This window comes from Chiloscyllium punctatum, chromosome 10 (genome assembly GCF_047496795.1).
Source record: "Chiloscyllium punctatum isolate Juve2018m chromosome 10, sChiPun1.3, whole genome shotgun sequence".
NCBI classification, from domain to species: domain Eukaryota; kingdom Metazoa; phylum Chordata; class Chondrichthyes; order Orectolobiformes; family Hemiscylliidae; genus Chiloscyllium; species Chiloscyllium punctatum.
Window position 1 is genome coordinate 99,278,140 of NC_092748.1, and position 13,398 is coordinate 99,291,537.

The 13,398-nt window shown below is 37.9% G+C and overlaps 1 protein-coding gene across 8 annotated transcripts in view; it reads left to right on the forward strand.

Moving 5' to 3' along the window:
- clasp1a (cytoplasmic linker associated protein 1a) overlaps nucleotides 1–13,398 on the forward strand; it is a 303,132-nt gene that overhangs the window by 238,426 nt on the left and 51,308 nt on the right. For 5 of the 8 annotated variants that reach the window (XM_072579859.1, XM_072579858.1, XM_072579861.1 and 2 more), the window contains 3 exons: nucleotides 4,415–4,510; nucleotides 7,389–7,532; nucleotides 9,428–9,534. In XM_072579859.1, the coding sequence (XP_072435960.1) occupies nucleotides 4,415–4,510; nucleotides 7,389–7,532; nucleotides 9,428–9,534 (347 nt within the window). The remainder of the gene's footprint in view (nucleotides 1–4,414; nucleotides 4,511–7,388; nucleotides 7,533–9,427; nucleotides 9,535–13,398) is intronic. The other 3 variants (XM_072579862.1, XM_072579864.1, XM_072579863.1) reach the window with 1 other exon arrangement.

Sequence of the window (13,398 nt, forward strand, 5' to 3'; positions counted from 1 at the left end):
CAGGTGACTTACTTGACATCAACAAGCCCTTGCAAAACTAGATCAGTGGGAATTGGGGTTAGGGGCGAAAACCTACTTGGCATAAAGAAATATGCTTGTGGTGGTTGGAGATCAATCATCTTAGTCCCAAGATATCATAGCAGGGTAGTGTGCTTGCCCCATGATCATGAACTGCTTCATTAATGACTACTCCTCCATCGGGAATTCTGATATTTGCCAATGATTGCACGATGTTCAGCATCCCTTGCAACAACTCAGATACGGAGACATCTCCTGTTCGTATGCAGCAAGGCCTAGTCAGCATCTAGGTAAGGCATGACAGCTGATAAGTAACATTTGTGCCATACAGATGGCAGACATTGACCATTTCCATCATGGAGAATCTAACTTTGTTGCTTGACATTCAAAGGCATTACTAGTACAGAATTCTTCACTACCAATATTTTGATGTTACCTTTCCCCAAAAACTGAACTTGATCATCCATATAAATATTGTGGCTACAGAACAGAGCAGAAGGTAGGATTTCTGCAAAGAGTAGCTCCCCTCCAGGCTTCCAAATACCTGTCCACCATCTACAAGGTGTAAATCAGGTGTGCGATAGAATACTCTTTGCTTGTCTGGATGGGCACAGCTTCAATAGTTTAAATAAAACACAACTATCCAGAATGAAACAACTTAATTAACACTCCATCCATCCCTTCCAACCGACACTTCCTTCATCAACAGCTCACTGAGGTTTCTTTGACAGCACATTCCAAACCCATGATCTCAAGGAGGACAAGGGCAGCAAATTTGAGGATAGCACAGCCTGCAAGTTGCTGTTCCCCTGTTGTTTTTCAGTCAAAATCCTGGAGATCCCCCTCCAGCATGACCCACTACCTGGCACAGAGTCATAGAGATGTATAGCATGGAAACTGACCAGATATCCCAAACCAATCTAGTCCCACCTGCCAGCACCTGGCCCATATCCCTCCAAACCCTTCCTATTCATATACCCATCCAAATGCCTCTTAAATGTTGCAATTGTACCAGCCTCCACAATATCCTCTGGCAGCTCATTCCATATCCGTACCACCCTCTGTGTGAAAGAATTGCCCCGGAGGTCTGTTTTATATCTTTCCCCTCTCACCCTAAACCTATGCCCTGTAGTTCTGGACTCCCGACCCCAGGGAAAAGACTTTGTCTGTTTATCCTATCCATGCCCCTCATAATTTTGTAAACCTCTATAAGGTCACCCCTCAGCTCTGATGCTCAAGGGAAAACAGCCCCAGCCTATTCAGCCTCTCCCTATAGCTCAGATCCTCCAACCCTGGCAACATCCTTGTAAATTTTTTCTTGTAAAGATGTTTCACAACATCTTTACGCAAAAGAAAATCTGACTACCCTGTAAATAATCAGAAGAAAATCTAAATATCATTAAACCTGTAAAAAAATTAATTTTGGGTTTGTCAATCATTTTCAGTGTCCAAAGTCATGCCTTCCATGATAGAAATATCCCTGCTGGTTAATGCCATGGGAGATGTATCTGTGTTTGCAAGCATTACTCTTTGCAGTGAAATACTCTGTTGTATTTTGGTGAGAGGAATTAAGTTCCATTGGAGAGATTGTACATGGCAACTAACGCTATCCATTTTAAAGACCTTTAAGTATTTGTATCAGGTAAGTGCTATTAATTTAAAGAGAACTATTAACATTCTGTATTGACTTTTTTAATGGTTTATAGCTACATGTTATAATAGTCAACTTGGTGTTTACACTGCTTTCTGCAGTTGACTTTATTATTCTATTTACTGACATTCCCTGATGCTTGAATATCATGACCTTGTTGAACTATACCTTTTCCTGAATAAGTCGCTTTTCACATTTTTTTTATTTGCCACTTCAATATTGGCAAGTTGTACTTTTATTATTTCTTTCATGCAAATAATATTGCAAGACCCTTCACATATGAGGAAACATAGAAAATTTTAAATTAAAATCTACTCCATGGAGATGAAGGTTAGGGGAATGATCAAATGGTTTAGTCCAGCAGGTGACGATTACAAACATCATTGGAAAAAGCGAGGGTGAAAGTTTTGGAAAGAGTTTCAGGTTTAAAGCTATGATATCTGAGTTTTAAGAAAAGAAAAGAAAAAGTTAGGGAAGTAGGATGAGGTCACATACAAAGAGGCAGGGAATTAAATTTAATGGCCCAAGTTTTTGCAGCCCATTTAAGGACTTTGTCTGCCTGTTCATTTTGCTGCCAACTCCCCGTAAAAGTTGGTTTTAGAGTGTGACCTTGCTCTAATCTGTCTGTGTGGCTCCATCTATGGGAACCCTGGCTCCTGTGAGCAAGGAATAAGAAGTTAACGTTCTTGAATCAATTGCAACAAATATTTCTCAGATGTGCAGTGCTACATTTTAACCCAAGAGCGACCAGTAGGTTTGGGCTGGGTGAGGCAGGTTAAAGTTTCAAAGCTACATTGAGTGAAATCGAAGTAACAGCAATGAAGATACTGGAAATGCTTCCCGAACAGCACCATGAGGATATCTGTAACAAATGCTGGCAGCAGCTTATGAAGGCAGCTCGCCAACATCATCTTGCAGGCAACTAGGGATGGGCAATATATTCAACAAATGCACAACTTCAGAAAATTTAACAAATGTATTTTGCTGGTTCAATCTAATGTGCACAGTGTCTTATCAAATGTTTTTATTTATAATGTGTACTTATTGCAGAATAACTGCGGATTTGTTTTGCAAAAATTCAAACTTGTAAAGTATTTGAGATAGGAATGTTAATCATATATGTACAGATGTCCTTTATTCTGTTTATTTGGGCACAAACTTGAGAAACTACTGTTTGCTATTTGCTGATATTGCAACTCTATATTTAAATTAAGAGCTAATTGGACAATGAGCCCCTTTGAATGTCTTTTTATTATATAAGAGAATTATTAATAATTCCACAGATTGACACCATGCGAGACCTTAACAGTTCCTGAAGTCAGGCATGTTCCTGCCTCAGAAGCAGTGAACGACACATGCTTTGACAAATCTGTTCCTTTGGCATTGTGTACTAGAGGTCAAAAACTCTCACGTCATGCTATAGTTGATTTAGATTTATGCTTTGTACTACGCCTTCCTTCTTTTTCATTTGGTGTAAATGTAAACAACTACATTGGTGAATTTTAAAAATTGTCTAATTCATAGAATGGTGCAGCACAGAAGGAGGCCATTTGAGCTGTCATGTCTGAGTTGTTCATATTATTCAAAATGGATGAGTCAGCTTCTTAGTCTTTTGTGTCACCGTCCATTTGATTATTCCTTGAATTGTACTGCATTGAACATTCCAAAATATTTTATAATATTTTGAGGGGTGACCTTTATAGAGGTTTACAAAATTGTGAGGGGCATGGATAGGGTAAATAGGCCAAGTCTTTGCCATGGGTTTGGGGAGTCCAGAACTAGAGGGCATAGGTTTAGGGTGAGAGGGGAAAGTTGTAAAAGAGACCAAAGGGGGGCTTTTTCACGCAGGGTGGTACATGTATGGATTGAGCTGTCAGAGGAAGTGGTGGATGTTGGTACAATTGCAACAGTTAAAAGTCATGTGAATAGGAAGGGTTTGGAGGGATATGGGCCGGGTGCTGGCAGATGGGACGAGATTGGATTGGGATATCTGGTTGGCATGGACAGGTTAGACCGAAGGGTCTGTTTCCATGCTGTGCATCTCTACGACTCTAATAATATTATATGGCCATTCACAAATGAAGGTAACTAGAAAAGCTTTAAAAAACAATCTGCATGATGGGGATGAAAGTAAAGGGAATGATCAAATGGTTTAATCAAGAAGGTGGCATTATTTGTTATAATGTATTTTTTAAAATTCCTTACAGATTCAACAAATATCATTTGCTTTGTTATAGTCTGGGTTTATTTACCTGTAACATTACTGTTTGTTCATTTTATATATGCGACTGAAGTTTTAATGAATAATCATTCTTCTGAGACGAACATTTCAAAAATGCAAACTTTTAAATACTGGACAATCTCAACCTCTAAGTGTCGCTACTAGTTCATAAAATACTTTGGAAATAATGTTTCCTGCTCACATTAGGATGTTCGATACTGATGGGCAAAAGATTGTGGCATTATTTTGACTTTTGGGATGCAACAGGAACTTGCTTGATTACGGGAGGGGGGGGGAGGGGGTGGGGTGAAACCAAATGTATAACTTTATGTTGGCAAAAAGGGAGCAAATTGGCAGCTCCCAAGAGTGACAGCTTAAATAATGTAAATAATAATCTCTCTGATGCAAACACAACTAGTCACTTTCTATTGTGCTTGTCGGCTTTATATAATTTTGTTAATCATGCAACTGCTGTTTATTGTATACTGCAATTTTTCTAATACCTTCCCACCTGTCAAACCCAGACTGTGCATAGTTGGTTGAGTGATGAGGTGTTGGCCAGGTCCTGTTCGAGTACCTCTGGGCCTGGTGAAATTGGCCTGGAAGAAAAGTGTAAACAGGTAGAAAAATGTTGCACCTATTAATCTAAAGTTGCTTTTTCCCTGTATCATTACTCTTTTTTTTTAATAACTTGGCTGCACCAGGGTCTTGGCCTGACTGACTTCTGTTTCTGTGTAACAACCATGTGTTCACTTTCCTCTCTTGCCAAAAGCAATTGACTTCTGATAACTACAGTGCATAGGTGGTGGTCTCTGGGAGTAAAGTTTGCCTTTTCTTTGCAGTCTTAATAAATAAAATAGAGCATTGGCTCTGATATTGAGAATTGCTGCCTGTGATGTCGGAATGCATGCTCATCTGTTAACTAATGGATCTGAAAGTGCATTAACACATTCTTTAAGTGTGTGTTTACTTGGGACTTGAATTTTTTTTTTAATCTTTGTGCAAATTGAATTTGTACTAGCAAGTTTTCAGTAAATCTAATTATGTTAAAGTTTATCTCAAATGTATAAAAGAAAAAAAAAGTATTTTGTAGATAATGTCAATGTAATACACCTTGTGTATTGCACACCTTATTTAGAAGCACCACTTTGTTTACTAATTCTGACAGAATATTAACTATTTTGTTCCAGCACATTCCTAGCAGTTTTATGCATTTGCTCTACATGTATTCCTCATGTTTTGCTGACTCCTTTGAGTATAGAAGTTGGAAACTCATGTTGAGGTTGTACAAGACATTGGTGAAGTCTCTTCTGGAATACTGTGTCCAGTTCTGTATTCCCAGTTATAGGTAGGATGTTATTAGGCTGGAGAGGATTCACGCGATGTACCAGGCTGTTGCCAGGTATGGAAAGTTTGAGTTATAAGGAAAGACTGTGACTGTTTCACTGGAATGTAGAACGTTGAGAGGTGACTCTGTAGAAGTTTTTAAAATAATAAGAGGTATAGAGTTAATGGTAGTTCGCTTTTCCCTAGGATGCTAGATTTCAAGAGTCGGGGGCACGTTTTCAAGCGGACAGAAGAGAGACTTAAAGACATGGGGGGCAAATCTTTTACACACAGGGTGGTTCACGTTCCTGAGGAAGTCGAGGTCGTGGGTATACTTACAGCATTTAAAAGTCATTTGGGTAAATACTTGAATAGGAAAGAGGGACATGGGCCAGGAGCAGGAAAGACCAGTTTAGTTTGGGATTATGTTTGGCATGGACTAGTTGGACCATAGGGCCTGTTTCCATGCTGTACAACTATAACTCTGACTCGTGAGTTAAAGGTTAAAAGTTAATGCAACATTTGATTCATTCAACATTTGATGAAGTACCACATAATAAACTTGTTAACAAAGTGTAAATCGTAATTTAAAGGTGAATTGGCTGTGTGGGTATGAATTAGATTAGGAACAAAAGGTGGGACATACTGCTGAGTTATTTTTCAATCTGGATGGAAGTGCGCAATGATGTCTTCAGTGACAGATGTTGTAACTACTGGGTTTTTTTTCAAATTAATAACCTGGACTTGGGGCATCATGAATAATATCAAAGCTTCCAGATAAAAAATGAGGGAAATACTAAATTTGAGGAGGATAGACTGGCTAATTAATTAAACATATAGATATGGCCAATGAAGTTTAACAAAATAAAATCTTGAGGTGATTCGCTTTCATGGGAAGTGGAAAGTGAGTAGGAGCTACATGGTGTAATTTTAAATGGAGTGTAGGAATAAATCATTTGAAGGTGTTAAGGCAAAATGAGAAGGTTTTTAAAAGTCCATATAGGATCCTTGGATTCATTGATATGGTATTAAAGCAAGTTGTTTAATCTTAATGAAACACTGATTAGGCCCCGATGGAAAATTATGTCCAGTCCTGGGTACAGCATTGTGAGAAGGCTATGGAGAAGGTTGGAGACTGTTTTAAAGGACAATTACTCAGTCGGTGCCAGCTATTAAATTCCTCAGTTACTGAGAGAAACTGAGGCATTTGGGCTTGTTCTACTTAAAGCAGGTAGTGGGAGATTTAATAGAAGTGTTCTGCATCTTGTATGGTCTGGATTAGAATAAATAAAATGGATCTGTTTCCAGTGCACAAGTAGCACACATGGAACTGGAAAATAATTATGCAAACAATTATGATCCTGGATGGGCAGACTGAAAGTGTACAGTCATGATTTTTACATAGAATAGGTTAAATATTTAAAAGAAGAAAAATCAAGTTGATGGGACCAGAAGAATGGGCTACTTAGATACGTTTCAAAAAGTGAGCACAGATGCAATGGGCTGAGCGACCTTGTTCACTATTCCAATTCTATGCAGAGTGTACTGCAGGTTTTATAATACATCTGTCACCATCTTTTGCAAACTAAAAACAGTAAATCTAGACTGGTGTTTCCTTTTGAAATCCTGGCAGTCTGCTGTTCATTTGTTTCACAATTTTTATCCATACCTGCCCTGTCCAACTCCAGACTCACCATTTTAGAAAAAAAACAAGAAAATACCAAGCACTGACAGTTCAGTTATAAGCAGAGTATAATTAGAATGATGTTTGCCAGTTATTGGCTGATCTAAGGGTGACTGTTCCCTGCTGGGAATTTAAGTTTTAAATGTGAACTGCTTGGAAAATTCTTTGTATCAGTGTTTGATGGTCTTTATGCATTTTGGATTTCAGTGATGCTATTTGAGTGTGCAATATATGAGCACTGAACCAGGTGAGCTCGCTTTAAAAAAAAATGCTTTTGGAAAAATGGCAATCTTGCAGTCTGCTGCAGTCTTTTAACAAAAAGCAAATAACCTTCAAATAACGTAGCAAATGTTAGTAATAGGGTTTTCACAGTTTCCATTGAGTGATTGATTTCTTAGGGTCTGTTTGGCGGTTAATGGGAGTGCCAGAAGTTTTAATGAGTAATTTTTAATTTCTTTGTAATCGCTGTTTCCTTTTGTTTTCCCCAGGCTGCGCAGGTCGTGCTGATTTCTCTGTTTGAGCTGAACACTCCTGAGTTCACTATGTTACTTGGTGCCTTGCCAAAAACATTCCAAGATGGTGCCACCAAGCTCCTTCACAATCACTTGAAGAACTCTAGCAACACTAGTGTGGTACTTGGCTCCTGCCACTTTTTGTTTTGCAATATTTCAATGATAATGGAAAGCTAATGTGCATTGATGAAAAAACAGTGTAAGCTAGTATTGTGGTTATGCTAATGTGTTAGCAACTCCGAGGTTGAGAGTTAAAACCTCACCATGGTAAAGTGAGAATTGAACTCCGTAAACTTGTGGGCTATTGCAATAAAACTGATAAATTGTTGCAAAAACCAATATATAGCTCACTACTGTCCTTCAGGAAAGAGTGTCTAACTAGGCCTACATATGATACCAATCCTTTGGATCCATGATACGAATCCTTTGTGGGCACTCAGAGCTGGATAATAAAACCAGGATTTTTTTGGAAAAGAATGGGACACTGTTTCTTTGTGAGCTGGACAAATAGTTTTATCATGAAATTAACATTTAGTCATGCTTTCCTGTCTTTGAATTATAATGGCTATTTATTTTGGAATAGAGAACTTAATATGCAGTAAAACATTAAGAATTCGAAGGGAGAAAGAAATTTGTAATTGTAAAATCCTTTTTAAATTTCTTCATCTCTCATATTTAGATATATGTGAGGTATATGTACCACTAATCTGTGCATTGTTTTTCTTCTAATCATACTGTGCATGATAGAAGTAGGTGTGAACTTTAGACCACAGCTGTGAAAGTCAGACTATGCCTTGCAGTGTGCTTTGTGTCGAAGAGTGCTCTGGCTGGAAAAGCACAGCCAATCAGGCAGCATCCTGCTTATCCTGGATGTTTTGAGCATAAGCTCTTCATCAGGAATGAGAGGGTGGCCCAAGATGGCTGAGAGATAAATGGGAGGAGGGTGGGGGTGGGGGGATGGTAGCTAAGAATGCGATAGTTGGAGTTGGGGGTGAAGATGATAGGTCAGAGAGGAGGGTGGAGCGGATAGTTGGGAAGGAAGATGAAGAGTTTACACTCAAAACATCAATTCTTCTGCTCCTCGAATGCTGCCTGATTGGCTGTGCTTTTCCAGCATCACACTCTTCGGCTCTGATCTCCAGCATCTGCAGTGTTCCCTTGTACAGTGCTCAGTTCTGTGCATCACTCGTTCAGAAGATAGATTGGCCTTTGAAGTAATACAATATAGATTTGCTTGGGTAATAAATATCTGAACTCCAAGGGCTTAATTATGAAGAGTGATAACAGAATGGTCATACTTGATAGTATTAAAATGGTAGAAGATAACTTAAGTGAATCTTTGGGGTTATTAAGTGGGGTAGAATAGTTGCGGAGTTTTAAGACCAACGGGCAGAAAGAAAGTAAAAGACCAGTTCTTGTGGCACAGTGGTACATTTCAGCCAGGGTGGCTGGTTTCAGGTCACCTGCTCAAGAGGTGTGTTGTAATATTTCTGAACAAGTTGATTAGAAGTTTTTTTTAAAAAAAAGACCATTGGGCGTACTGCTCGGTCTGTCAGAAGTGAAGTTAACAAATATCTCCAGACACAAGGATGGTAGAGTTTGTGAACTTGCTTCAGCCAATAGCTGTTTTAATTACTGGTTTTAAGTTTGTGCTTAATAGAAGATAGGGGATATTGGCTAAGGAATTAGAATTGGATTATCAATCAACTGTAATCTCACTGACTGTAGAAACAGGTTGAGGGGCTAAGTGGCCAACTGCTGTTCCTAAGTCCTGAAGGCTGCATTTCTGGATTCGGATCATTTCATGATTGCCTTCTGAAGTCCATATACGATTAGGTTATAGACTTCAAGTTAGTGCCTGACTCAAATCTGAATTTCAGCTCCCACTGTGTAGTTCAGATCTTGTGATTGTGTATGTGTATCTCAGTAATTGTAATTTTACCAGTGTTGCCCATTTTCTCTTTTGTGGAAATAATATCATTAATATTCTATGATCTTTTCTGTTCTTGCTACAGAGTTCACCTAGCAACACAATGGGACGCACACCTTCACGACACTCCAGCAGCCGAACAAGCCCCCTCACATCTCCGACAAATTGTTCACATGGTGGTCTCTCCCCAAGGTAACAATAAGTTATCATTTTAATTATCCATTTTAAAGTTGTTGATGTATTTATAGTTTCTGCGTAAAACCTATTATCAAAATAAAATTAAAATCCTGGTGGTTTTCTGTCCTTGTAATCTTCAAAATAAAAATCAGATGCTTTTATCAAACATTTCTTTTCTGCATTTCATTTTGATTCCATGTTTGCTCTGTCATCCTGAATTTTGAACAGCAACAGTAAGTTTCTTCAATAATTTATAAGATCTGGCCTGTAGAGTCATCTTTTGTAACAGTAAGTTTGTATCCAAGTCCATTTCTTTACTGCCCAGTGTCCACTCTCATAATGTGGCAAATAACTTTAGAAATCGTACATAAAGAATGAACCTATGCAAACCTATACCACCTTCTGGTTCAGTTCAAGTATTTTATAAGACCTGATCCTTTGCTGCTATCTGAGAAGTAATTTATGCAAATAATTTAGGTAAATAATATAAATTACACATTTTAATCCAATAATGTTGATTAAAAATGAACAAATTTTAAGAATGAGAAGAATTAAGATTACTTGACAAAAATTACTTGCACTGGAAGCAAACCGTTTTCCTGTAGGCAGCGTGGTGGCCTTAAATCGATTTCTTGAAGCTGCATGTTTCTAGGAACTCGTCAAACCAAAAGATCCCAAAAAGATCATAATGCAAATGCATATGTCAAAATTATACCATGTCCCTCTTTCATTTCTCTCAATCAAACCTTTTTTCTTTATAACCCATCGTGTACATCAATGTCTCACTACCACTCCACCATCACACCATTTTTAATTGCATTCCCAAAAATTATATTTTTAAATCATGTTTTATTGTTCCATCATAAGCTTTTTAAAAAATTGTGTATTATGTGTTTATTTTTGGGAAGATGTAAACAGATATGCTGATTCGTATTGTCTTGATGTTATTAACATTAGTACTTCTGGCTTATTTCACGTTTTAACAGAATGGTTCTTGGATAAATTAGCATTTTTGACTTTTGGTTGCAATGTGATACTGCTAGTTTGAGGAACCTGTGTGTTAATAGAAACTCAATAACAAAATGGAACACTTCATCTGGAAATAAGTAGTATTGGTCACAGAAAAAAAACTGTAGGTCACAGAAATGTGCAGTCATTGTTGTTCCTGTTGATCTTGTGTAAATACAAATGCAAAGAGCATGTGCAAGTAACTGTTATGGTTTACCTTCATGGTGAAATTACTTGCCTTTTTTGATGCTGGAAGTATCTGCTTTTTTGCATTTGAAAGGGATTTCAGTTAGTAGATTGTCTTTTGAGTACATAAACGTCAGGCAGTTTATAGTTCTATGCATTAGAATTTGTACAGTAAAAGCACTTGCTCACATTTTTCTCAAGTGTTTTTGAGGTCTTAACCACATCTAGTATATAGTACTAGCTAGTTGATCCTAGTAAATGTAGGTGGAGAGGTTGGATGAGATATGGCAAATGTAATATGGGAGAAGGCGAGATGCAGGATATTTGAATATTTGTGTATAGTACAGCTTAGGAAGCCACCAGTATAGTAATGGAGGACCAAAGTCTGAGAGTGATAATGGTGTGAACAAGATTTTCAGAGCCAGTGATGGTGAAGTAAAGATGAACATTAATGACTTTGATAATGAATTGGTTGTGAGATATGAAACTTCGTTCAGAGTTGAATGGACCTTGGCAAGAAATCCAGTAGAAAAGGGAAATTGGCAGGATCATGAACAATGCCACCTTAAATTAGAATGCAGATTTGTATTTTTGATTATTCGTGGAGTGTAACTTCAGAGTGATTCTCAAGTTTCTTTCACATGAGCATATATTTATTTTGATACTGTACAGCATATACTAGCCAAAAGGTTTATCAGTTGTTCCAGCTGAATTTAATTAACTTTGTGAAAATGGAGATGTAGTTTTGGACTTGATTGAACTGAAGTCAGGTAATCCAAGCAAGAGTGAAACACTTGTATGTTAAGGACATATTATAAGTCCAATTGGAAATGTTAAAAGGAGCAAGTTTAAATAAAGCAAGTTTTCTTAAGACGTTGTCATGCCATGGCCCAGCTTTCTAAAAGTAACTGAGCAAGTGAAAATATGCAAGATTATCAAAAGTGTGGCTGAATTTTTAATGCAAATTTTGCTGTACTGGCAGCACATTTGTTTGTTTTGTTTGTTGTGAATTTGTCTAGATTTTTATGAATAATTAGGTTTAACTAACGTATTGTAATCATCTGCATTAATTCCAATATTTATTTCTTCCCATGTGATCTAGAGGTGTATTTATTCCTTGAGACTTGAATAAATGAGTACCCATCAAGCGGGCACCATTTTATTCTAAATGAGTGGATTGAGAAGGGCACTAATTTGGACTTTGACACTTTGAAATCGCGCAACTAAATGGGTTAATTTTCCAAGTTGAGCACTTGTGCCATCTTTTAGTAATCTATCATTAGTTGACATGATTTGGAGATGACGGTGTTGGACTGGGGTGTACAAAGTCTAAAATCACACAACACCAGGTTATAGCCCAATAGGTTTATTTTGAAGCATTAGCTTTCGAAGCGCTGCTCCTTCACAATCAACTGATGAAGGAGTAGTGTTTGTAAAGCTAGTGCTTCCAAATAAATCTGTTGGACTATAACCTGGTGTTGTGTGATTTTTAGCATCATTAGTAGGCACATTGCAATAAATGCTGAAATTTTCGTGGTTGGTGTTAAAGCAAATATGCTGAAGGGCATTATATAATTAGGGCAGTGATTTGTGATCCCAGAAGTTGCTTTGTATACTGAAGTAAAATGGGCCTGGCCGAACTTAAATATTTTAATAATGAACTGAGTTGTAAATTAAGATATAATAACTTGTATATACCAACATATCAATTAGGAGCATAGATCGGAATGTGACCCCAGTGAATGCTCAGCAATTCAATAATATTGTGACTGATGTGATTGTGTAACCTTACTCACTGCCAATAGCCTTTTACCCGTTGGACACCAAGAATCCATCTGACTCTGCTTCCACTTCCTTTTGCAAAAGGAAGCTTCAAGGTCTAAAATACTCTGGGAGAAAAAAAGTGCCTCTTTTTAAGAAAGGAGGGAGAGAGAAAACAGAGAATTATAGACCAGTTAGTCTGACCTCAGTGGTGGGAAAAATGCTGGAGGCAATTATAAAGGACGAAATTACGACACATCTGGATAGCAGTAACAGGATAGGTCAGAGTCAGCATGGATTGATGAAGGGGAAATCATGCTTGACTAATCTTCTGGAATTTTTTGAGGATGTAACTCTGAAAATGGATAAGGGAGATCCAGTGGATGTAGTATACCTGGACTTTCAGAAAGCCTTTGATAAAGTCCCACATAGGAGGTTAGTGAGCAAAATTAGAGCACATGATATTAGAGGCAAAATACTGAAATGGATTGAAAATTGATTGGCTGACAGGAAACGTAGAGTAGGCTCCCTTTTGGAATGGCAGGCAGGGACCAGTGGTGTGACGCAGGGATCAGTGCTGGGACTGCAGCTTTTTACAATGTACATTAATGATATAGATGAAGGTATTAAAAGTAATATTAGCAAATTTGCTGATGACACAAAGCTGGGTGGCAGGGTGAAATGTGAGGAGGATGTTAGGAGAATACAGAGTGATCAGGACAGGCTAGGTGAGTGGACGGATGCATGGCAGATGCAGTTTAATGTGGATAAATGTGTGGTTATCCACTTTGGTGGCAAGAACAGGAAGGCAGATTACTACCTCAATGGAGTCAAGTTAGGTCAAGGGGCAGTACAACGAGATCTAGGTGTTCTTGTACATCAGTTAATGAAAGCAAGCATGCAGGTACAACAGGCAGTGAAGAA